General features: G+C 56.8%; 8 protein-coding genes across 8 annotated transcripts; 4 read left to right on the forward strand and 4 right to left on the reverse strand.

Annotated features, from left to right (window-relative positions):
- The first annotated feature begins 1,704 nt into the window (after positions 1–1,704).
- Positions 1,705–3,039, forward strand: GGS23DRAFT_277729 (DUF1640-domain-containing protein). The gene is made up of 2 exons (XM_051512514.1): positions 1,705–2,312; positions 2,494–3,039. Exons 1-2 carry the CDS (start codon positions 1,918–1,920, stop codon positions 2,921–2,923), a joined length of 825 nt encoding a protein of 274 aa, XP_051375287.1. The 5' UTR covers positions 1,705–1,917; the 3' UTR covers positions 2,924–3,039.
- Positions 3,040–4,418: 1,379 nt separating this feature from the next.
- GGS23DRAFT_602881 (cysteine proteinase) lies at positions 4,419–5,420 on the reverse strand (the record flags this gene model as incomplete). Its single annotated transcript, XM_051519389.1, has 3 exons — positions 4,419–5,024; positions 5,092–5,141; positions 5,282–5,420. 3 exons carry the CDS (start codon positions 5,418–5,420, stop codon positions 4,419–4,421), a joined length of 795 nt encoding a protein of 264 aa, XP_051375288.1.
- Positions 5,421–8,037: 2,617 nt separating this feature from the next.
- Positions 8,038–9,462, reverse strand: GGS23DRAFT_277922 (ribosome biogenesis protein SLX9-domain-containing protein). The gene is made up of 3 exons (XM_051512515.1): positions 9,261–9,462; positions 8,518–9,209; positions 8,038–8,456 (listed from the first exon to the last, which is right to left on the reverse strand). Exons 1-2 carry the CDS (start codon positions 9,261–9,263, stop codon positions 8,610–8,612), a joined length of 603 nt encoding a protein of 200 aa, XP_051375289.1. The 5' UTR covers positions 9,264–9,462; the 3' UTR covers positions 8,038–8,456; positions 8,518–8,609.
- GGS23DRAFT_551175 (MFS general substrate transporter) lies at positions 9,434–12,159 on the reverse strand. Its single transcript, XM_051515330.1, has 6 exons — positions 11,788–12,159; positions 11,686–11,711; positions 11,314–11,625; positions 11,175–11,246; positions 10,431–11,121; positions 9,434–10,374 (listed from the first exon to the last, which is right to left on the reverse strand). Exons 1-6 carry the CDS (start codon positions 11,874–11,876, stop codon positions 9,918–9,920), a joined length of 1,647 nt encoding a protein of 548 aa, XP_051375290.1. The 5' UTR covers positions 11,877–12,159; the 3' UTR covers positions 9,434–9,917.
- A 1,858-nt stretch (positions 12,160–14,017) lies between these two features.
- On the forward strand, positions 14,018–15,276 carry GGS23DRAFT_602884 (ATP phosphoribosyltransferase; the record flags this gene model as incomplete). Its single annotated transcript, XM_051519390.1, has 4 exons — positions 14,018–14,034; positions 14,144–14,178; positions 14,247–14,837; positions 14,903–15,276. The coding sequence occupies 4 exons, from the start codon at positions 14,018–14,020 to the stop codon at positions 15,274–15,276; spliced, it is 1,017 nt and encodes a 338-aa protein (XP_051375291.1).
- A 968-nt stretch (positions 15,277–16,244) lies between these two features.
- GGS23DRAFT_551187 (uncharacterized protein) lies at positions 16,245–17,385 on the forward strand. The gene is made up of 2 exons (XM_051515331.1): positions 16,245–17,104; positions 17,202–17,385. The coding sequence occupies exon 1, from the start codon at positions 16,449–16,451 to the stop codon at positions 16,944–16,946; it is 498 nt and encodes a 165-aa protein (XP_051375292.1). The 5' UTR covers positions 16,245–16,448; the 3' UTR covers positions 16,947–17,104; positions 17,202–17,385.
- A 919-nt stretch (positions 17,386–18,304) lies between these two features.
- Positions 18,305–20,732, forward strand: GGS23DRAFT_615123 (uncharacterized protein). Its single transcript, XM_051520700.1, has 2 exons — positions 18,305–19,365; positions 19,476–20,732. Exons 1-2 carry the CDS (start codon positions 18,570–18,572, stop codon positions 20,621–20,623), a joined length of 1,944 nt encoding a protein of 647 aa, XP_051375293.1. The 5' UTR covers positions 18,305–18,569; the 3' UTR covers positions 20,624–20,732.
- GGS23DRAFT_278280 (uncharacterized protein) lies at positions 20,733–21,674 on the reverse strand. Its single transcript, XM_051512517.1, has 3 exons — positions 21,285–21,674; positions 21,095–21,203; positions 20,733–20,980 (listed from the first exon to the last, which is right to left on the reverse strand). Exons 1-3 carry the CDS (start codon positions 21,424–21,426, stop codon positions 20,824–20,826), a joined length of 408 nt encoding a protein of 135 aa, XP_051375294.1. The 5' UTR covers positions 21,427–21,674; the 3' UTR covers positions 20,733–20,823.
- Positions 21,675–22,594: the final 920 nt, after the last annotated feature.

Below are 22,594 nucleotides of genomic sequence, written 5' to 3' on the forward strand. Positions count from 1 at the left end.
AAACCTGTAGGGACGAATCGGTATTGTGGCCGAGAAGCAGAGGCGGATAGGGGGACGAGATGGCAGGGCGCATAAGAATTGCCAATGACGGTTGGGACGGGCGGCGATCGTACAAGACGATTAGGCCGAAGCAGGTATTGTATAGTACAAGAGATGGATGCGGTAGGCTGGTTAGGTCGGGTCAAGACAGGTGGGCGAGGAGGAAAAGAAGGAAAGGTGGTTGATTCAGCGGTGGTTGTGAGAATTTCCAGGAGGAGACAAGCGGATGAGTGCGGGAAGCGCGTACACACAGTGCAGATGCAGTCCAGGGTAGGAGGTACCTAAGGCTAGGTACCTCCCCTCGTAGCTGCGCTGGAGACGCCGGCAGGCAGGCAGGCAGGCAGGTAATTTGCCATGATCCTCTTTTTTTCCTCGAGGGAAGTTACGGGCTACCTGTTCGCAAGGAGCACCTACCTACCTCAAGCGGCAACTCAGCATCAGCAGAGGTATAGAGTATAGCTTAAGCGCGGTGCACGGACCACCACATAGAGATAAGACGCGTAGAGACGAACAAGAGGTACATCCTCGTATATGACGATGACAACAACGACCGAAGCCTGCAAGGTTGGGTACCTACACCTATAACCCCCTACAGCTATTGACCTGAAGATTTGATTCAATGGAGCGGCATGTCCATCCCATGGACGGCACCTAGGTAGGTACCTACTCATAAGGTGAGAATGCCAGGTAAGAGGTACCTACTACCTCCAGGCAGGTACCCTAACGTCCCTCTGAACTTTCATGTGTAATTATCCTTGATTACATCAACGTAAGCAAGATTAGACCAGGTCAGGGATGCAAAGGCTACTGCATGTACAGAATTTACAGCTCTGCATAGGCAGATATTTACGCAGGTCCATGCATCCATATACACATCCAGCACCTGAGGCTCGGTACCTATCTCTCTACTAGCAGACAACTTTTGCTCACACAATGCCATGTGCCGATACGGCAGTGCCTAGCAGGCAGCATTCCCAACGCAAGGGACGAGGCCGCTGACCGTCCAGCACGAGAGCCTCTGGCGATATGCGGGAAAGTAGGGAGGTAGCAAGTCCGGGCCGCTCTCCCTTCGCGCAATCAAACATTTGGCGAGGCGCTCGAAATAAATCAACGCCTCATATACCTACTGGTATATCTTCCAGCACCAGATACCCATGCGTAGAGAGTCTCGACACCCACAACGACCGCACGATCGCTACGAGCACCCGCTACCGAACATAGCAATCATGATAGTCCTAGAGAGAGGCGTGACTCGGGCCAGACAGGTCCAGTCGAGAGACGCTCATAAAGAATTGCCGCGTATACAACGTGCGCGTATGTACGCTCAATCATTGCGCTCCTTCCCATCGCCCTCGAGAGGGTCGAGAAGCACCGCACCCAGATTGCTCGTTAGGAGTTTGGTCTCCATTCTGTCCGAGAACTTCGGTGGTCGTGGGCCGCCGCGTCGTTAAGAGACAGGATACCTCGCACCAAATATCGCGTCTCGAGAATGTGAAGTTTTTTTGCGTTGTTTTGGATGAAGAGGAGAAAAGAGGAGAGGGAAATCCCCAGTCCCGCGAACAAGAATATCAGAAATTTTTCCAGAGGGGCATGCTTGCCCAGCCACAGGTTGGTGGCCCCGTAGGCAAGCCACAAGAGGTACCTTAGGTACCTAGCCCAATAAAGTTACACGGGTACCTACCTAGGATGCTTCTTAGCGCATGTGCAGGGAAGCTCCGAGCATCGCGAGGCCGCAAGCCCCGTCGGTCCCCCATCCTCCGTACCCTTCCGGCCAGCCATCCCGCATGGCATAACTAACGCGCCCAACTTACGAGCCGCCCTAAGGCAATAAATAATCGCAACTTTTCGCACGCTTTTCCGACACACGAGACGCTAGACATGGCGGGCGTCACCGGAAATGCGGTTCTATCAGTGCCCAAATTCCTGCTCCCGCGTCTAAGCTGGACGACAGGTCCGATCGGGCCTCCACCAGCGCTTCGGGCCGCGACTTTTGTGCCTCTGCAGAGGCGACGACTGTGGCAGGCGTGCAGGACAGCCTCGCCATTCCACTCGTCCCCCAAGCTCCCCGAGTGCACTCCGAGAACGGCGGCGGCGGGACCGTCCCTGCTCCTGCGAAACCTAGGCTGGAGGCGGGCATTCCACACCACGGCGCCGCGGGGCCGCGATCATCACTTCGACACGCTAAAGTTCGTCCAGCGGCTGCAGAGCGAGGGGTTCACGGAAGAGCAGTCGGTCGCCATGATGAAGGTGCTCAACGACGTGATTGAGGAGAGGTAGGTACCGCACCGCGCGCTCCCCTCCCCCCCCTCCCCCTCTCCCCCACATCATCCCGCCGCGCCGTTCTGCGGCTGGCGGAACCGCTTCCCCCCCTTTTCCCGTCCGTCACAGTCCCCCCCCCCAAAAAAGCCCTTGCTTATCGCGTGCCGGGGTGGCGGGGGACGATCGCGGGTGTAGCATCCAGAACCTGACGCGGACGATGGTGCTGCGCGAGGACGCGGCGAAGGCGACGTACACGCAAAAAGTGGACTTCGCGCAGCTGCGGTCGGAGCTGCTGTCGGCGGACAGCACGGAGTCGAACGCGACGCGGGCCGCGTACGAGCGGCTGACGAACGACATCACCAAGCTCAACAACCGCCTGCGCGACGAGATCGGCCGGACCCAGGCGTCGGTCCGGCTGGACCTCAACCTCGAGAAGGGCCGCATCCGCGAGGAGGCCGTCAGCCAGGAGCTCAAGATCAAGGAGACCGAGACCAAGATCGAGCAGGAGGTCGCCGCCCTCCGCGAGAAGCTCGAGCAGGTCAAGTTCCAGACCCTCCAGTGGCTCATGGGCGTCTGCACCGGCTTCGCCGCCCTGCTGCTCGGCGCCTGGCGGCTGCTCATGTGATCCTCGGCCCGGGAGTTGCTCTCGAGGCCGAGCGACCAAAAGAGTTCCGGTAAGGGGCGAGCCTTTCTGCGAGGATCGCTAGCATCAACACACCGCGCCATCTTTAACCAGAGGGAGAGGAGATAATGTGCTTGCCTGCTTACGCGTCCAACGGAGCCCGCCCTAAGAGGCGGCGGAATGTTAAGCGTTCTTTGTAGCGTATCATCAATTGCACGTCTAGACATACCCACGCCTAGGTATGCCTATTGCCGATAAACAAACACCTTTTGATGCCCATGATCTGCGTTACGGCTGCCAGGCTGCTGCATCGTGAACACGACATTAGCATCCGTCGCACTTGTAGTCGTGTATATATGTCTCCATCCACGGATCAATTATTCCACGTGGTAATTTTAGGCCTCCATCCAAACTATCGGCAATCATTCATTCATCTCTCGTCCATTTACGCTCGTTTGACTCCTCGCTTCATTCACACCGCCATCCCATGCTCGACCATTAGCTACCGGTATCCCCTCTCACTTCACTTTACCCTTACCCCACCTAGTAATATGACCCAAGGTGAGCTTCGTAAATCCGGCGTCATACGCCAACAGGCATGGCTAGCCAGTGGGCTATTATATCTCTAGCCTGTCTACCTAGAAGCACGCCACGCTAACCCGCCGGAAGGACGCCTGGCGGTGGAAGTGGAAGGGGGAGATGGACATTCGTTCTCCTCCCTCCACATCTATCTATCCACGCCCGGAGAGGGCCGCGGCGATCACTCCCTACGGAGACCACAAGCTTACCTATCATTTAGACACGGAGCTTTACGGCCACGCAAGATTTGGGACTTGGTATCGCTCAATTATTGACAACTATCGTTTACTTTTTGAAAAACTAACATGAGTGGGAGCAAAAAATTCTCTTACGATCAAAAAGTTCCCAAGGAACAAGAGTAGACGACGAATGCTATTCCCAGATCTTTCCAGAAGCTCCGCTCTCCATCATGCCTTTCGTCCCCCTTCGTGAACCGTGTGGCGCGCGTTGTATGTGCGTAAATGAACAACAACTGTCTAGAACTACCGGATTTCCTATGCGATCGTTCATACTTCGTTAAGCGGGAAGAAACCCGCACAAGAAAGTCTAGACTCAACTCGGTTTTCCCTCCTCCCCAGGTAGAGGGATGAGTCTCCTTCGGCTCGTCGTACCGTACGCATCTGCACATATGAGCAGACCTGTTCCATCAGCAACAGGAGGGGGAAGACGAAGGGACATAGTAATAGTAAAGGGGATGACCGCTAAACGACCGCAAAACGACCTTTCGCAGCCAACGCATTCATACCAGCCCAACGGAAACTCCTCTTCTGCTAAAATTTCCGCATCTAGGAGAGACGGGGACCCTGTTAAAGATGGGTTATTATGCTGTGAGGCACTACCATGTCGAGTATCCGCTAATCGTGTGTGTGTGTGTGTGTGTGTGTCTCTCTCTCTCTCTCTCTCTCTCCAATCCAGTGCCCTACTCGATTCGTGGTGGAGTGCCGTTGGGGGTTAGTCGTCGCCGTTCTCCCTCCTTGCGTAGCGACTCGATTATCTTAAGCATTTCCTTTCGAGCTCCTGTACTATCGATAGCTTTGTGGGCCATGCTCATGGAGATTTTCTGCCCCGCGTTAACGGATAGGAGGCGTTTGATGAGTAGATGTCGCATTATTATGCAAACAAAAACTCCACAGTCGCTTCCGTTCTCCTGTTGTGGACAATCGGGCAGATGGTGGAACCTCAGGGGCTTGTTCAGTACGTTGGACAGGCGTTTCGATGCCTCCCAGGCTTCAGCGATGTTCGCCCCGTCAAGCGAGTCGTAATGGAACGCGACGCCATCGAGTATACTCACGAGGAGCAGTGACCAATGACTACCGCCTTCGGCCTGGCTGACATTCCGGTTGTCGTTGATAGGCAGAAATATGTGGGTGATTTGTCGAAAATCAGGTAGGGCAGTCCTAACCATCTCCGTGTCCTTGTTCTTCATAAGAAGAAATGTCATTGAGGGGCGCAGTAAGACGATGTGGGCCTGGGGGTACTTCGCGAGCACCTCTCGTTCCAAAAACTCCTCCCAGAAAGCAATGTTCTACACCGGAGGCTTTACGTTAGCATAGGTTCAAAGGTGGCCTGGTTTTCACCGTGGGGAGACATACATTGTCAGTTAACCAGTCGTTCCTCAGCGCCTTGACATCTTCGTAAGTTACTTTTCATCGCGAGTTAGTTTTTATCGTGGGTCAAGCCTGAGCTACCAGGGGAGGCATACGGAGGATATCGTGGTCTAGGAAGTCTCTAGTTAGCAAACGCATCGGGAGCAAGGTGGTAGGCAAGAATGTAGACGCTTACACGATAGATAGGGCTGCGTAGGCAAGGGCGATGGCGATAGCTGCTTTCTTCTTGAGCGCAATCGGCGAGAAGGGCTTCTTCTATGGTGGGGGCTCACGCTGTCATTCAGACGCCGAGCAAACCTCTGGCGAAGCGTCATGGGTAAAGACCTGTGACTGATGTACACTTGTGGAAGGTTGTTGGCGAACGTGTTCTAGTGCGATGGCCCAATTCTTAGGTTCGCGTACTGGCCGGTTCTCTTCTCCAGGCACGAGGCCTGTTTGTCAGAAGAACAAGGTACGGGACGTCGAGGATGTGGGGTTGTAGGGTGCGCTTCGATTTCGGTGTGTGGTCGAGGAAATGCGGTGATGGTATAGTGATGGTATCTCTATGATTAATCGCAAACACGAGGAGGCGTTAATGCTATAACTGATACGTTAGAGACAGTCGTTAAACAAACGGGTCTAAGACCATTAGGAGTAGGCAGGGATGTTACAGAGGTAATCCGCGGGTTATTCTAGGATGCCGCCGCGAGTTTGTGTAGGCGTATTTGTCCTCTCTCCTCGCGAGTAGGCTGCAGTGCTGTCTTTTTTCTGGTAAGGAAAAACGAAGGTACAGCCTGTCCTAAATGGCAACAGGCGAGCTTTGGGAATGGCCGTGTAGGGATAGCGGGCTGGGGACAAGACGCGATGCGAGGAATGCAGGAGGCGGATAGAGAGGGATCGCGAGCAAGAATGCCGGGAGGCACGGAGTGGTAGGGCAAAAAGGAGTCGGCGAAGTAAGCTCCCTTTTGAGTGGGGGAAAGGGAGCTTCCAAGGTCAGGTTGGGGTTGACCAGAGCACACACACGATACCGACCGACCGCGTTGTCTTGTTGTTTGTCGGCAGATATGTGTGTGCTGATCAGGTGTTGGAAAAAGCGGGAGAAGGATGTAGGTTTAAGTTGAGGCGGCGGCAGGGGGAAGGGTGGATATGGAGACGGAGGAGTCCAGGTCAGGCTGGGCGGTAGGCGAGAAATCGGATCAGGTAATCAACTTCATGGTCCCCGGAAGCGAAACTGGGGCAGAGAAGGGGATGGATATTAGCCAGACCGATTTTTCAATAATAGGATGGGAAAGAGGCCGGAACGGCGGGGAGAGGGGACTTGGACAAAGCGACAAGAAAAGGCGGCTGTACCGGACGGAAGTGTACTATTAGGTACATGGCTGGCCGATATTACGCCTAGCACGCCCATATATTAAGCACCCGCAGATGGTTGCGTGCTCCCGACGGGTATGCTGCTAGCCAGTATCACACCCGTACCGGAAATCTATCGTAGTGAGCTAAGTACCTGCTAGCTAACCTATTAGCCACCGAACCCACTAGCTACCTCCTATCTAACCTACTACCTAGGTAGCGACCTACCTAGGATATAGGCAGCTCTCCGCATCCTGGAGAATGCCGCCCACCTATGCCAAGCACGATAAGAAAGCGACGACACCCAACCCAGGCAGACACGAACTAGAAAAATATATCACACACACACACACACGCCAGACACCAACACCGACGCCTCACATGTACTTACGTGGCAAGGGCCAGAGGTCGGGTGCCAGCCAGCCCTGTCCGGTCCCCTTCCGTGACAGCGAGTGGTGCTCCTGTAATTGCACGTATCTTCTGTGGAGGCCGCCCTACATAGGTAGGTAACCCCCCCCCCCCTTACTCCCCTTCAGAACCAGGAGATGAGGCTGTCCATGCAAGATGACGAATCGTGGAGGCTGAGTGCCAGCAGCAGCAGCAACACCAAAGTCCCATTGCCACCCTCTGCGGCCGGCAGACCATCGGCATCAAGTAACCCCAAGGCCTACTCGAAGCTTGTAAACGTCGCAGGCATGCGCCCCCGACAGATAACACCCATGCAATACGTCACATTTCATCAGCCATGTCCAGGGACTTGATCCACCATGTATATCTCTGCCTCTTTGCCTCCTACGCACTGTTTTTCTCGGTACACCGCAGCACATATGAGTAAAACAGAGGCGCTGGGGAACCTCGGCTTTGCTCCATTGGGTACCTCGGTACCTAACCTTGCTGAATGGACAGACGCCATTGTGGTTAGGTAGGTACCCAGGGCGATACCTGTCAAGAGACAATAGAAGGGTAGGTTGGTGGGCCGGTCTACACGTGTCAATGGCGCTACCTCTCCCACACATCTAACACCTCGATTTCTCGTCTCAGAAGAACCCGAAGGCGCCCCCGATCAGCTCAATACGAGTATAACGGTAGGCTCTCTCCGGACAGTAATGCGTCATCTCAGACCTACGGGCACATAAGCAGAGGCTCGGTTCCTTATATGCCTATATATATTACACAAAAACCTAACTCTCTGGGGTACACAAGTACCGATAGTAACACAACATCACCCCCCACAAATCAAGCGTTCGGCATCCAAGCTTGGCATCAAATAGTGTTCCCCTCCCTGCGGACATTGGGAAGATTACCGAAAAGAGATTGCAGATGAGCGCGCCTCTTTCCCTGGCCAATCCCCAAACCTTTTTCTCACATGGGTATTTTTCGAATGCCCTCTGAGACTCTGGTTGTCTACGTAGGTAGTCCGTGTGTGGCGTAGCCGGCGTCGAGGGCGGATGGCGTTGGTGCGGGGCAGGGATACGAGACCGCCGGCCTGTTTCTTATGGCCCTTCCATGGCCTCTCCATGTTACGACCTTAGGTGCGCGAGCACAATTCGACCCCTTCGTCCTCCATTATATCGCTTTCGGACAGCACTGTAGTGACTCTGGGCCATTGTGTACCTGAATACTCATTTTTGCTAGATATCTACCTCGGTAGGTACCTGTAAGATGCCCGAGTAAGGACAGCTGTAGACTTACTCTTCCCTCCCGCCTTGCATCCCGTAAAGGGAGGGTCGACGTGTTCCAGGTCCCCTAGAAATGGGCCGCAACCACAGGCATCCCCTTAACTTCTCGGCCACAGAGACAAACCGTCTATATGTGAGACATGGGATTGCTCTACAGAAGTAGTCCCGCTGCCTGCGGCCATTGCAGGAAGGAATCGTGTCGTGCCACGTCAACCAGGAGAGACCATTAAGGTCGGCCAAGATACATAACCCCAAACCACAGAGCCCCTACTCCGACCGTGCCGCGGATCTAGTCTTGTTAACCTAGAGCGCGCGGCTTAAGGCATCGCTGTGGAGGTACGTCTGTGGAGTGTTAAAATATGGTATGGGCAGGAGGCGATACGTGTAAGGGTACGGGTCTTACCTTATCCTAACCTAGATTCCTCTAGTTCTTTCGACGACCCAGGACTTGCTTGCGTTTATGGCTCCTTTCTGCTCTTTGCTGTGCTTGCGACTCTATTTCGCAACGAAAGCGGGGTTCTGTTCCATAGTCGCCGAGATGAAGCCTCTCAGCGCTGCCCACCGGTTTGCCGTCGAGGCCGGAGCCGATTCTGCCGCCGATGTCGGTGCCTCGCCCTCCTCTCCCGGGCCGCTCTTCCCAGCTTTCGCACCCTGAGAGGCGACGGCGCTGAGCCTCGCGAGGCTGACGCCGAACCTCTCGACCTCGCCCTTGACGATCCTCTCCTTCCTCTTGAGCGCGCCTCTCCGGGACCGGAGGCTCTTGTGCCGGATCTTGCCCTCGCGGAGCTGCCGCAGGCCCTCCTCGGTCTCGCCGTCGGCCAGCAGGTCCGGCAGCGCCTCGGCGAGCGAGTCGAGGTTGGCCACGAGCTTCTTGCCGGGCCGCCGCCGCTTCGGCGCCCTGCTATGCGCCTTCTCGATGCGCGATATGAAGGCCGAGTGCTTGATGAGCCGCTTGTCCCGCTTCGAATTTATGAACGAGTCGCTTGTCTCGGCGGCGCCAGGACGCGGCGCCTTGCGTGGCGCGTATGGCTCCGAATTCGACCGGGCGGTGAGCTTTGCGCGGAGCGACCGTCGCTTGGAGGGAGCCACCGGGGCCTAATGTAGAGGTGAGCACGGCATTGGGTGGTAGGAACTGTAGGGACGAACCATGATGACCGCAAATTTCCTCGCCCAAGATAGCAGAGGAACTAGAAGCAGTCTGTGGAGGTCGAGATGGAAAGCCCGTCGGAGGTCGCGAGTTGGATATCTGGGATTTTCGTAGTATAAATTGCAGCTACCCACCTAACATCTAAGAGGTGGGCGAGCAAAAATCTAGTGGGACCGTACCTAAAGCCAGTTGCTGCACAATTTTACTTACATGCATACGTGCTTTTCCTATGGGGTAAGTACCATAGGTACTTGGAGCTATGCACTTACCTAATACCTACGTATATAGGTAGGATACCGGGTTGCATACTCCTAATTATTATGAGTAGATACGCATCTTTCGTCCTCTCTCACTCGGGGGGCGTTTTTATAGATAGGAACGGCCATAGAAGATACGAAGCAATCAACACGACCCGAAAATCAATCCATTCTATGCTTGGCCGACCTGTTCCTTGACACCATATCCCCCTAAACGCCGCCGCCGCCGCCGTCTACTTAGTCTTTCAGAACGTAATCCCACGCGATCATTATAAGTTTCCTCTACCTCTTCAAAATATCCACGCCAACCCCCCTCCCCCCTCTTCCTTTTTCTTGGTGCTTCGGTGACAATGCCGTAACGTTACGTGATGATGCTTGAAAATGTTGATACAGGGAGACTTAGAGGTATCTGAGCTTCCTAGTCGCAAATACGGCCACTACGGCACTGCAGGCTCCCACGAACAAGCATACGGCAATCGCATTCGGACCGTCCGTACCGTGTTGCTCTTCCGGCTGTGCGCCGTGCGCCAGTTCTGGGCTTTTTCCCGGCTCAAGTATGCTGAAGACGACAGTGCTGATTATGGTGCCGATAAATTGCGGGATGGTCGTGTAGATGTTCAGGATCCCGAAGTAGACGCCGGAAAGCTGACCTGTCGTGCTCGACTTCGAAGCGGCATGGGGACTACCGGGGTCTAGAAGGGAGGTAGGACTGGATATTTCGTGCATCTCTTCGAGTTCCGCGTTCGAGTCGTGCGATGAGCGACGGTGGGAGGCGACAGATCCCGTTGCCCCGCTCAGCCTGTTGACCTCGACGCCGAGAAAGGCGGACGGTGCCCACGACGCTATGTTCCAAGGCCTAGGAGACTCGTTAGATTCAACGCGTATCTCGCAACGGATACGGAGAAGACTCACAAGCCGCAGAGGCAAACCAGTACAGTCGCAAATCTAAAGCTCCTGGCGAAAGGCGCGAAGATCATCGCGCCTGCGAAGGTTGCGTGGGCGCACATCCATGCAGTCAGAAGGTCTGGCTTATATTTATTAAACTTCTCCAGGACGCCCCGAAGACTCTGCGGAGGTCGCTGCGTGTAGCTCTCATCGTCAGGAGATCTAATGACCATGGGTAGAATCCACGAGCCGAAGAAGGTAATGATGGAATAGATGAGGAACGCCTCGCTCCCGACCCTGCCAATTTCTCCTAAAGCGTCCCCCGAGTCCTTCGCCTCACTTGGGGTATCATAGCGGAAGTAAGTCTCGCCTATCCACGTAGTGCTGTAAAAGAGAAAGGGGAACCACCCGATCCACGCCCAGAATTGGGCCATGCAGATTGCCCGTATGCGTGGCGGCAGGTTGACAATAGTCGACCAGATCTGGCCAATGACCTTGAAGCCCCCATCGTCCTTGCGAGGATCGTGTCTCGTGGCGATTAGGACCCTTTCCGTCACCGCCCAGGCCGTAACGCCGCAGGTAAGTACGAGGCCGATCGCGGCAATGACGGTCAGCTGCTTGAACTGAGTGTCGCCCAGGGACGTGCCCAGGAGCGAAGGCAAGTCGATGGCTCCAGTCGCATAGGCGATACCGTGGCCGATGGCCGACATCCGGCTACCTATCCATCGTATTAGCGGACGACAACAACACCGGCGGAAAGGTGACCCATACCCCAGGCTGACCCCCTTTGTTGCTTTTCGATCGGCAGGGTGTCGACAACCAGACTCCTCGCCGCGGACATGACTAGCAGCGCAGTCAGTAAAAATACGGCTTGCAGCGGATCGAATCGTAGCCGGTGCTTGCTACCTACCAGCATTGATAGCGAAGTCGACGGCGTAGATGGACAACACGGCAGCGGCGACGGTGAGAGTCGGCGCGGCCTCGCTGTCAGGGACGAAGAAGTCCACGATTTCCTTAGTAAATCCCAGCACGAGGAGGCACAGAGCCGACAGTATGGAGCCGACGATGATAAAGGGTCGCCGTCGCCCCCATTTCGACGTCGATTCGTCCGCGAGAGCGCCCACGATCGGTTGCACGATGAGCCCCGAGAGCGGGCCGGCGATCCATACCAACGAGGTTTTACTCTTCGTCAGGCCGAGGGAGAGGAGGTAGGGGGTGCAGTCTGGATGCAGCCACTGGCGTCAGTCGTCGACTTTGAGGTGGGGGGAATCGTAACACTCACAAGTCTGCTCTACGCCCCAGACGAATCTGCATGCGATCCCGGCCCCGTTAGCAAGCGCTCGCCTATGCCTACCCCGGCCGCCGATGGAGGGTGCCAACGTACGTGATGCCGACGGTGTTAAGGGTCAGCAAGGCCATCCGCACCGCCTCTGAGCTCCCCTTGATAGAGGGCTGACCCGACCATCTCGCCATGTCGTCCAGTTTGTCGGGCTAGGAGCCAGCCGTGCGCAACGACGGGATCGAAATAAGCATCCGGGCGCGGTTGGCGAACGGCAGGGCGTCGTCGATGCGTCGTTCGGACAGAGGCATGTATCCCTGGAGGTGAGACGAGGAGGAATTGACGCTGCTTTTTTTTTTAATTGCTACCCTGGCGGCGCAGCAACCATTATGAAGCGGAAGAGGACGGGCTTCTCGGGTTGTCGTGAGCTTCACGAAAGGCACACGAAGTAGGCTCAATTTAATAGGAGCGAGGAGTGTATGAGTACGAAGTAATACGCAGCCATAATTATTGGCAACGCTTAATATGGCTAGGGGTATGTTAGGTAGACAGGGATTCTACGGGCCACCAAGACCGACCCCACTGTGGCTTGGCAGCATAAGGAGCCCTTCTGGTGCTACATACCTATGTTAGGTGGCCGAGTCTTGCCCTTTGTGCTGTACTCATACGTAAGTTGGCGTTACATAAAAGGAGATTGCTGGGAGAAAAGGAGCCAGCGGAAGTCGACCTGTGGCCTCACCGACAGGACACCAATCTCCTTTTCTCTCTCCTTCTCCTAGTATGCGTACTGTTAGGGGACAATAATGCAATGCTGAGGCCTGGGCGGGCTGCGGTGGTGCCGGACGTAGCCTATCATACTATAGACCTGTACGTGTCTTATGTTATCCAAAGCTGGCCCATCTCGATTACGATAGGCACTACGAGGTACCAGAGGTACTTAAGTGTACTGGATGTGAGAGGTATATCGCAGATGGTATATTTAGAAACAAGCAACCTCTAGCGAGGTGAAGCTGAGAGCTCCCATCCAGATGTCTCCTTTCCAAGGTTACTAAAGGTACCTTCGGGACGGACGAAACAGCGGACACTTGGGTGTTCATATATACGAACCCAAGGGATTGGCAGCTGGAACACTCGTCACGGAGCTTCACACTCACGAAGACTTATTATCGGTCCGGAAATCCTTGGTTGCCCGTCGTCCGTCCTTAGGGGCCTGTGAGGCAGCAGCTCAATGGGGTCGGTTAACGTACCCAAGGTACCAAGTACCCGCCCGTACGTACACGTAGGTACCTACCTGTACCTTAGGAGGTACCTAACCTCGTAACCCATTTAAAGCTACGCTGCCTCAGATACCGCTTGCGGGCCTATACTGAGGTCAAGGGGGCCACCTAGTGGCTCCAGTACAGGCAGTACTAAGGGACAGTTACCCGTTAGGTCAGTGCCTTAGGCAAAGCGCCCGCGTGGGTCGAGTAGGGCATCATTCCAGGGGTTAGACACCTCCTAACGTAACCTCTGCCTTCAAGGTATCTCTAGGTAGCCTTAGGTAATACCATTAGGTGGGTGCCTCCAGGCAAGTTGCCTAGGTACCTTAGGTAGTAGGTGTTCCTTCGTTTCCTTTCGCCGGTGCCCGGTATAGCACATCTCATTGGTCCCTTCGTGTGGAATCAGGGTATCTACCGCGCTCTCCGAGACAGAAGCCACGTTGGTAGATCTGAGACTGTGACTTGGTGGAGGAAGTTGAACCAGCACAGTATGTACTGCTCACTACTATGGACCTCAGGAGGTACCTACGTGCATAAGCCACATCACATACGCCATAACTGCATATGTATGCCCCGCCATCCATCACATCTAGGTATGTGCATATCCGCGTATCTCTTCCCACCCACCTCCGATTCAGGAACGTGGGGTTTGAGCAAGCATTTCAACAAATTTGAAAATACACCTACCCGTCATCATTCTGGAGCTGCAAATAAAAAATATATCTACAAAATAACCCCCCTCCACGAGTATGGCCCCCCGAAGGCCAGCGTGGAATTAAGAGAACAGGCTCTTGCGAAAGCATACCACCTCACCATTTATTTGCACGCCATACACAGGTACACACGCACGCCAACATGTGAGTTTCTTTGCTGGTGGGACACCGCGGCTGCAAGGAGACGATTGACGCCATCTAGAAGTCCGACGTAGTCCTATTCCATTGGCCGATCTATGCTGCTGTAACCAGAAGGCTTCTGCGGCCGTCTACATCTCCACCGCATATTTGCATATCTCTCCCTCGTCTCTCCCGCCCCCCTTTTCCTCTTTCCGTCTGCCTACCTCCCGCGCGGGCCCGGCCATGGATCTAGTTAACCAGTTTGTCCCCTCCAGCTGTTTCTTGTTGTTTCGTTCTCTCCCTCTCTCTCTCTCTCTCTCTCCTCCCGTCATGATTCGCCATGACTAACTCCGCGCCCCTCGACAACAGCTTAGAAGGCCGGCTGTTGTTCGCTGTCCCCAAGAGTAGGTTGTGTTGCCGTCCCACGCTTTCCACCCGCCGGGTTCGCCTATGAGACTGACGCACCCGGTAGAGGGCCGTTTGAACCAAGCCACGCTCAACCTCTTGGAGGGCGCGGACATACAATTCAAACGGGAGAATCGCCTGGACATAGCATTGGTCAAAAACCTCCCCATCGCTCTCGTCTTTCTCCCGGCCGCCGACATACCCACTTTCGTAGGAGAGGGCCGGGTCGACCTGGGCATCACCGGGTGGGATCAGGTACTAGAGCACGATGCAGGTGTCCGAGCTCTCCACCGCGCTCGGCGCTTCTCGGGCGAGATCACTCCGGAAGAAGAGAGCGAGCGGAACTCCCAAGGTTCGGGATGTGAAAGCGTCATGGACCTTGAATTCGGCAGTTGCAGGCTGCAGGTTCAGGTTCCAGAGAAGGGCGCCTTTGATTCGCCCAAGGACCTGATCGGGAAGAACATTGGGACCAGCTTCGTCCACTTGGCAGAGAAGTACTTCGCCGACCTAGAACTGGAAGTGGACGCGGCCAGCGAGAAGCCGAATGGCTCCCCGGCTAAGTTTACCAGCAAGCTGCGGACCAAGATTATCGAGTTGAGTGGCAGCGTTGAAGCTGCCTGCGCCCTCGGCGTGGCCGACGGAATTATCGATCTTGTTGGTGAGTCATAAGGATTCAAAATGGGAACAGGAGACGGTATTATAATTAGGCGCTGACCCTCGCAGAATCTGGCGAGACGATGAAAGCCGCGGGACTGAAACCGATCGATACCGTTGTTGACACGACGGCGAGGTTGATAAAATCGCGGAGACCGTCTAACCCCGGCCTTGTCGATCTCATCGCTGCCCGGATCCGCGGTGTCATCACAGCCCAGCGGTACGTCATCTGCCAATACAACGTCGAGAGAGCCAAGCTCGCCGCGACGACGAAGATTGCGCCGGGGAGACGAGCCCCATCGGTGACGTCTCTGGAGGAAGACGGTTGGGTCGCCGTTAGCGTTATGGTGGAGAAGAAGAAGCTCGCGCCGATAATGGACGAACTGTCTCTCGTTGGCGCGACAGACATCTTGGTGCTGGACATCGTGAATACTCGATGTTGATCGAAGCATTTAGGAGAGGGAAGCTTGGGGGGAAGGTTGCAGGGAGGTGGCTATTTGAGAGTAGAAAGGGGTTGGTCAAAAGGGACATGGGGGCCTATTACCGAGCCCTCGACATCTCTCAACCTCGATGCTAGCAAGTCTCGCTTGAGCAAGTGTCAATTACCTGCCTCCCCTTTGAGTACGGACTTCTGTGGTAAGAGAAAACCCCGCAAAACAGGCGAAGCTACATTATGGCGGTGGTGTCTCGAATGCGTGCTATTCTAAAGTGAGGCTTCCGATTACTTCGCCTGGGATTATTGATGTCGAGAGACCTTACTCGAGGTTGATCTATGTCCTGTGAGCGTTGCGCCGCACGCGGAAACGGCGCGGATAGTTGGGGTACTGGGGGACCATGACGGGGGTCGACAACGGTACCCAATCGAAGACGATGCTTTCAACATCGCCCACCACCCGGACATGATAGGTGTTCGTAATCCAGCCGTATCCGTTTAGCCGGGGAATTCGACTCGAGAAATCTGAGTCCTATCAGGTTCCTTTATTTATTTACTTCCAAAAATACCTATTAATACCTGCATTTTAATCCTCGCCGTTTGATACCTAAAGTAGCGGCATTGTGCCTGATAGGGGACACCTACCTTAGGTAGTTACCTGCCTACCTCCGTACCAGCACTACCTAACATTGCGCTTCCTTTGTCTCTTTCCTCTTCAGAAGCTACGCGATATAATCTACTCCGCTCCGATAATATCATAGGCCTCATTATCCGTACATGTTGCCCTTGTACCGAGAGGGACCTTGTGTACACCTTTCAGGCAAAACCCCCCGTCCCCCACCCCACTCCCGAACACGTTTGCTCAGAAACCCCTACCCACGCCCTTCGTGAACCTAAACCTCCGGGCGGCAGAAGAGGGCGGATGGAACCCAACGCGGCAACCAAGACGCCTTCACGGCCCGCCGCAGCGGGTGGGGAGAAACAGTCACGAATATACCAGGTCAGTCGAATATTGCTCCCGGCTCGCCTGCCCTGTCTCCTCCGGCCTACCTCGGCGCATCCCGATGGCGAGGACGCGCGTCCACCTTTACCCTCCCGTCCCCTTCACACGCCCCCTCCCCGGCGCACTAACTCTCCCGCTTCCCTCTCCCGCTCACCAAGGCTCTCTCTCCCCAGGCCATCATGACGCCGATCAACTTCGTCACGTTCCTGCTGTCGCTGTACCTCGTCGACATCCAGTACCACGAGCGGCGGGTGCGCGAGCACGCCGAGCGGCCTCGGGGGGTGCTGCCGGCGTGGCTCCTGCCGGCGTGGCTGCGCCGGCTGCTCTTCCGGCCGGCCCCGAACCCGTACCGCTGGGTCGACCGCGACCGCCCCGTCTCGCCGCGGAGCGGCAGCGGCAGCGGCAATACTGGTAGCAGAGGCGCCGGGGGAGCGGGGGCGCCGACCGGGGACCCCGACGCCGAGCGCTGGTTCTACCACACGAAGCAGCGCGAGCTCATGCGCATGGAGGCCGCGGACGCGTTCGAGCTCCGCCGCGCCGTGCTGCTCGCGCTGTGCGGGCTCCTGCTGTGCGCCGCGTGGGGGGTGTGGCGCCTGGTCCTCGGCTCGAGAAGCGACGTGCGGTCGTCGCCGTTCGAGAGGAGCCGGGCGAGGGGCGAGGTGAACGCATGCTACTAACCGTAGAGTGGCAGGAGGGGGGAATGGTTAATGGGCCTTGTTGCGAAATTTGGCAGACACGCCCGGTCAGGGCACGTAGGCGGCATTGTGATGTTTTATGTCGGGAACGGGCAGGTGAGGAGAAGGGGGGGAGGGGGGAGTTAAGGATGGGCTCCTTTCTACGTACCACAGCATCAGTGGGCTAGTTCGTCTTTTGAGTGCATACTGAAAGGAAAGCGGTTGGTGGAATTAATACTCTACTATGTAGGTACGTACATAATACGGTCCTGAGATTCGCTCTTTTAATGAGGCGATGGAGTACAATGAAAAAATACCCACGATTCGTTACGGGCATCTAGGCGGCCTTGGTATGGGCATATAAAGCAAGCAACGGAGAGATACTGTGATACGGATCTAGATCTTATAGCGGATGTCTGCTCGCCTACGTCATGGCTAGCAATGATTAACATGTGGGCTACACAGGCGTTTATACAACGCTGCTCCCGCGATCGTCATATCTCAGCCCTCTCCAGGGTTCCATTGCATCTGGACACAGGGGTCTCCCGAGTAGACATATGGGACATGCAGTGCATAGCCTTCCAGATAAGCGGTTTGAACAGGCTGGCCGCCATGGATGACGGATGCCTGACCTTGCGATGATCCGGGACACAGATCTCCCAAGAGCCAACTTCCTCCGCCACTGCAACCTGGCGAACAAGATACGGGGATAGACGAGAGAGTGCCATCAGACCCGGGGCGATGGGCCTGACGTCATGGCGGCCGGGAGCTTAAAAATGCCCAGGAATGACACAAAGAGCTATTATGGGGCTATAGCAGCACCGAGCACCCCCCCCCCCCCCCCCTATCTGCATAGAGCATATATCCTTTAACGGCATTTGCCGTGGAGATCCCAAAAAACAGCTTTCCCTGTTTTCCACAACTACTGACGCCAGTTAACCCTCTTAATTACCACCGACCTCGAGTTACGCATACCTTTAGAGGAGGTAACCTACGATTAGCACCCAGGTAGCCTACTTATAGGTACCTCTACTTAGGTATTTATGCATTTACCTGAGGTCCTTGACCACCTGCACCCGGGTAGGTACCTCAGTACCTCCTAGCTTCAATTCGTCTACACAAATCACTCCCGTTTGTATGTTCAGAATTCCTCCTACACCGTCACTTCGAGACTATGATGCCGTGGTCTCAGCTCGGTCAACATCCCAGCGGCCCTGCCTATCTACCGGCTATGTATATAGCTGAGGTCGGGGCCGTAAATGTTTTCCCTTCGTTAACCAGTACCTGAATAGATACCCAGGGGGTTTCCCATTCCTTCTCTCGGCCTGTCGTCGACTTCCATCCCGCCCCCAGGTATCCCGGAGTGTTAGCCGCGTTACAAATAACAGTCACCGATCACGAGAACCGCCTACTCACCATTGATCACTCCCTTCTGGGTTCTATTTCATTTCTTCACGTCTCCTACCTTCCCCTCCTCCCCAAATCCGGCCCAATTGCAGCCTTTGCCTAGCTAAGAGTATCAGGCTCGGGCGCGGCAAGGCAAAAACTAGGTAGGCATATCTTGCTACGTCGTATATCGACTGGGGAGGGATCCGTGTTTGCCACACAGTCCCCGCAAAGAAGATAATGGCCCATCCGCTAGATATAGCGGAGGCATACCGGCACATCTACCGAGCAAAGTTTTGGAACCAGGTCTCGACCGGTGCCAAGAGGCCATTCCTGATCCCCTGGAGCTTCCTCGGCGTCTGGATCCTGCCGACGCTGTATCTGGCCGTACCGCACAGGAATCGCCCGTGGGTGTACCGAGCCAGGTGGCTCGTTCTCGCCCTCGCCGTGCTTCTGAACTGCGATACCATCTTCAACGTTTCTAGCGATAACTTTGCCACCGCCTATGGCGCCGGTCTGCTCGGCGCCTGGGGCATCATCTGGAATTTCACCTTGCTGGTCTGGACGAGACCCCAGTGGGACGCCAGGAGGGTGAATATCAGGAGAAAGGTTGAGACGGAAGCGAAGGCGTACGGCAAGGAGGACGGCCAGAGCCAAGGCCGAGGCCTGGCGGGAGATGGCCCAGGGAAGGAGTTGATTTCTGCTCGAGTGTCTAGCCTAGAATTAAGTGGCCATACGACTGTCGATGATAACCCACCTCATGGCCTAAGAGCGAGACAGGAACACGACCGCAGCGACGACGACGTAGAACTACCCGTAGAGTTAGACGCCATGTCGGAGGAGCCTAGAAAAGCCGTCTTAGACGCGATATCGGCATTGAAACTGCAAAACAACGGCGTCTTAACGGCGGCCTACCTCGACAAGCTTGCCGCTGAGCAGGAATTTGAGTACTACTGGCAGGAATTCCCCGCCGACGCCTCCTTCTGGACGCGGTTGGGCTGGTCCTTCGATCTCGTCGGTAACCTCCGGATGACAGGTAAGAGATTCGTCTGCTACGAGCTCAACCCGCGCTCTTTGCGGTCATTCATATTCCTTGGGAGCGAAAGTTTCCCCGTCAGAATCCCGGTGTGCTTACCTACGTATTAGGCTGGAACTGGGCGATCTCCTGCCTGCCGCCCTACGCCCCGCCCCTCAAGCTCCGCGGCTACCAGCTACCTCTGAGCTCGGCTGGCCCGCACCGCAGCCGCCAGGGCTTCACGCGGCAGCTCACGCGCGCCGGGCTGCTCAGCGAGCGGCTCTGCTGGGCGATCCTCCCCGGCTATCTCGCCGTCGACTTCTGCGCCGTCTACATGACGGCGGACCCGTACTTCGTGCTCGGGCCCGAGCACGACCTCGGCCACCCCTTCGCTCTCTCCCCTGGGGCGGCAGCCCACCACCGACAACACGTGCCCCTGCCGCCGCACCTTGCCTCCCTGCCGCCGTGGGCGCTCGGAGCGTCGCGCATTGCGCTCTCCTTCGTCGGCATCCTGGCGGCGCTGCACCTCGCGCTCGGCATCGCCACCCTTGCCCTCACCGTCGTGCCGCCGCTGCGCTGGGCGCTAGGTTTCCGCGCCGACCCCTGGCACTACCCCAGCATCGACGGCTCCTTCGCCCAGGTTCTCGACCGCGGCCTCGCCGGCTTCTGGGGCGCCTGGTGGCACCAGACCTTCCGCTTCGCCTTCGAGGCCCCCGCCCGCTGGCTCCTGCGGCGCTGGGAGGGCCGGGACGGCCACGATGGCGGCGACGGCAACGGCAACGGCGGTGGTGGTAGGGACGGGAGCGGCACGAACCCCCCCTACGCCCCGCAGACCCGCGCCTACCTCCTCGCCGCCTCCGCGTTCCTGCAGTCCGGCTTCCTGCACGCGGCGGCGTCGCACAGCACCGTGCCGGCGCACACGCGGTGGCAGGACCCGCCGCTCTTCTTCCTGCTCGCGGGCGCGGGCGCCGTGCTCCAGTCGCGGCTGTCGCGCGCCGCCGCGCGCCGCCGCTTCCTCCGGGGGCCGGCGCCGCGGTGGGCTCGGCGCGCGGGCAACCTGGCGTTCGCCGCCGGCTGGCTCGCGCTCACGAGCTGGGCGCTCGCCGACGACTTCGGCCGCTGCGGCCTCTGGCTCTTCGAGCCCGTCCCGCTCTCCGCCGTCCGCGCCCTCGGCCTCGCGCCCCGCGGCGCCGACCGCCGCGCCTGGCGCTACGGTGCCGGGTTCCGCCCCCGCTGGCATGCCGGCGGGCACTGGTGGGACACCGGCATCGCGATCTGAGCGGCGCGGCAGAGGGTAGTAGGGTAGAATAGGATAGGATCGGGTGGGGCGAAACGTAGTTACGGTTAATAATTAGGTATTTTGATCTCTCTTCAATGGGTATTCCTTGCCATACATCCCGCCGGCATCGGACGGTAGACACAGTGTACAACAATGGATAACACGAAAATGGCCGGCTAACACCCTGCTTCCCTCCCATGCTATATACAGCCTCCGGCAACGAGCTGGACCACGCGCCCGTGACGGATGTCCTTCCGAAGTCTCAGCTTCCCGATCTGGACGCCGAGCCAGGCGAGCGTTTCGCCGTAGTTGGATTGCTTGCGCGCCAGCACCGCGTGGAAGGCGTTGTACACGAGCCTACGCGGACCAGGTTAGTCTCGCGGGCGGACCGGGCGAGCGGCGCGTCTCGCGGCTTTTAGACTAGACGAGGGAAAGGAGGGGTGGGGGGGGGGGGGGGGGTCCGTAGCTCACCAGCATATCTCGAGCCTCTTGATGTCGCAAGCGTAGCCCGGGTGCCGCGCCTTGCGCGTCTTGGACACGAGCATCTGGTAGGCGACGGCGACCAGGTCCGAGATCGTCCCTGCCGAGGAGTTAGCCGCGCCGCACCCTCGCGAAGTAGCCGAGGGGCGTCTCCCCCGTTCCTGGCAGAGCATAAACTCACGGATGGCTAGCGCGGCCGGCGGCTGCTTCGATGGCGGCAGGCAGCGGGCGTAGGCCCACATCTTGGTCGCGGTGCCGGAAAACGCGTGGTACAGGTTCGTCAGCGTTGTCTTGGCCGAGTTGAGCTCCGAGTCGCTGAACATCAGTTGGCTCTGGATCCGGAAAGCATCTACGCGTACGCGCCACGCGTGTTAGTCGGGAACATTGGCACGGCCCCCAAGGTTGGAGGAGGAGGAGGAGGAGGAGGAGCGTGTCTGCCTTACTTAAAATCCTCCGCTGGAACAGCTGTCCCGGCGTTCGGGAGAATGAGACGGTAAGCGAGTCGTATATACCTGGGCGACGTTAGCTGCTGGGGTCCGAAGGCAAACGATGGGGTTGATGACGGCTTACCGGTCCCCGCCTTCTTCTCCTGGCTCCGAGACATGTCCAGCGTCTCGCAGTCGATAGAGGCCCCGCAGTAAGGGAAGCCCTGGCCGGGCTCTAGTCTAGCGATGTGCTCCCCGCCGACCCGGAGGTCGAAGTTGACCAGAGTTTTGCGAGGACTCACCGCTACGCCGTACTCGGGCACTCCTTGGTGCATCGTCTGCACGAAGCGGGCGACCTTGGGCTCGTCCGTGGAGATGAGGAGAAAGTCGTCGATCAGCCGCAAGAGCAGGCAATCCTCGGAGTCGAGGAACGAGAGGACGCGCGCTTCGAGATCGGCATAGAAGTAGTTGCAAAGCGTGGAGGACAGCACAGATCCCTGCGGGATGCCTTGCTTCTGCCTGTAGAATTTCTTGCCGATCTTGACGAGGTTCTGTTGGATGTGCGAGGCCACGAGCTGAAGCACTTCGCTGGTCTCGTAATGCTTCTTCCAACAGTCGACGAACACCGTGTTCCTCTTCGTAGCAGCGTGCCCCGCATCGAGCAACTGTAGGAGCGTGGAGCCGTCGCCACCGCTCGTCGCCACAGACGGCCACTTCTTCGTGGGTTTCGTTTTGGACAGGTCGGCAATCTGCCTTGCCCGGTCGGGCCCAACTTCAGCATACGTAGAGACTCGGTACTGCGTTTGTTGCAGGATAGACTCGAGCAAGCCGACGATGGCGGCCTGAGGAATAGTGTCGAAGGCAGATTGGACGTCCAATTTCGCGAAGTAAAGCTTCTTCACGCCGAGCGTGTTTATTCTCGCCTTGAAAGACTTGATTCGCTCGTAGATGTCGCCGATGTCGAATAGGGCGGACCCCAGCCTCCCCGGGTTTATAGCCTGTTCCTGTTAGACAGCCGGGTTTGACGTTGATTGAACGCAATCATACCTTTTCTAGTTGCAGAATT

Source organism: Durotheca rogersii (assembly GCF_024521655.1).
Source record: "Durotheca rogersii strain YMJ 92031201 chromosome Unknown GGS23scaffold_3, whole genome shotgun sequence".
NCBI lineage: Eukaryota > Fungi > Ascomycota > Sordariomycetes > Xylariales > Xylariaceae > Durotheca > Durotheca rogersii.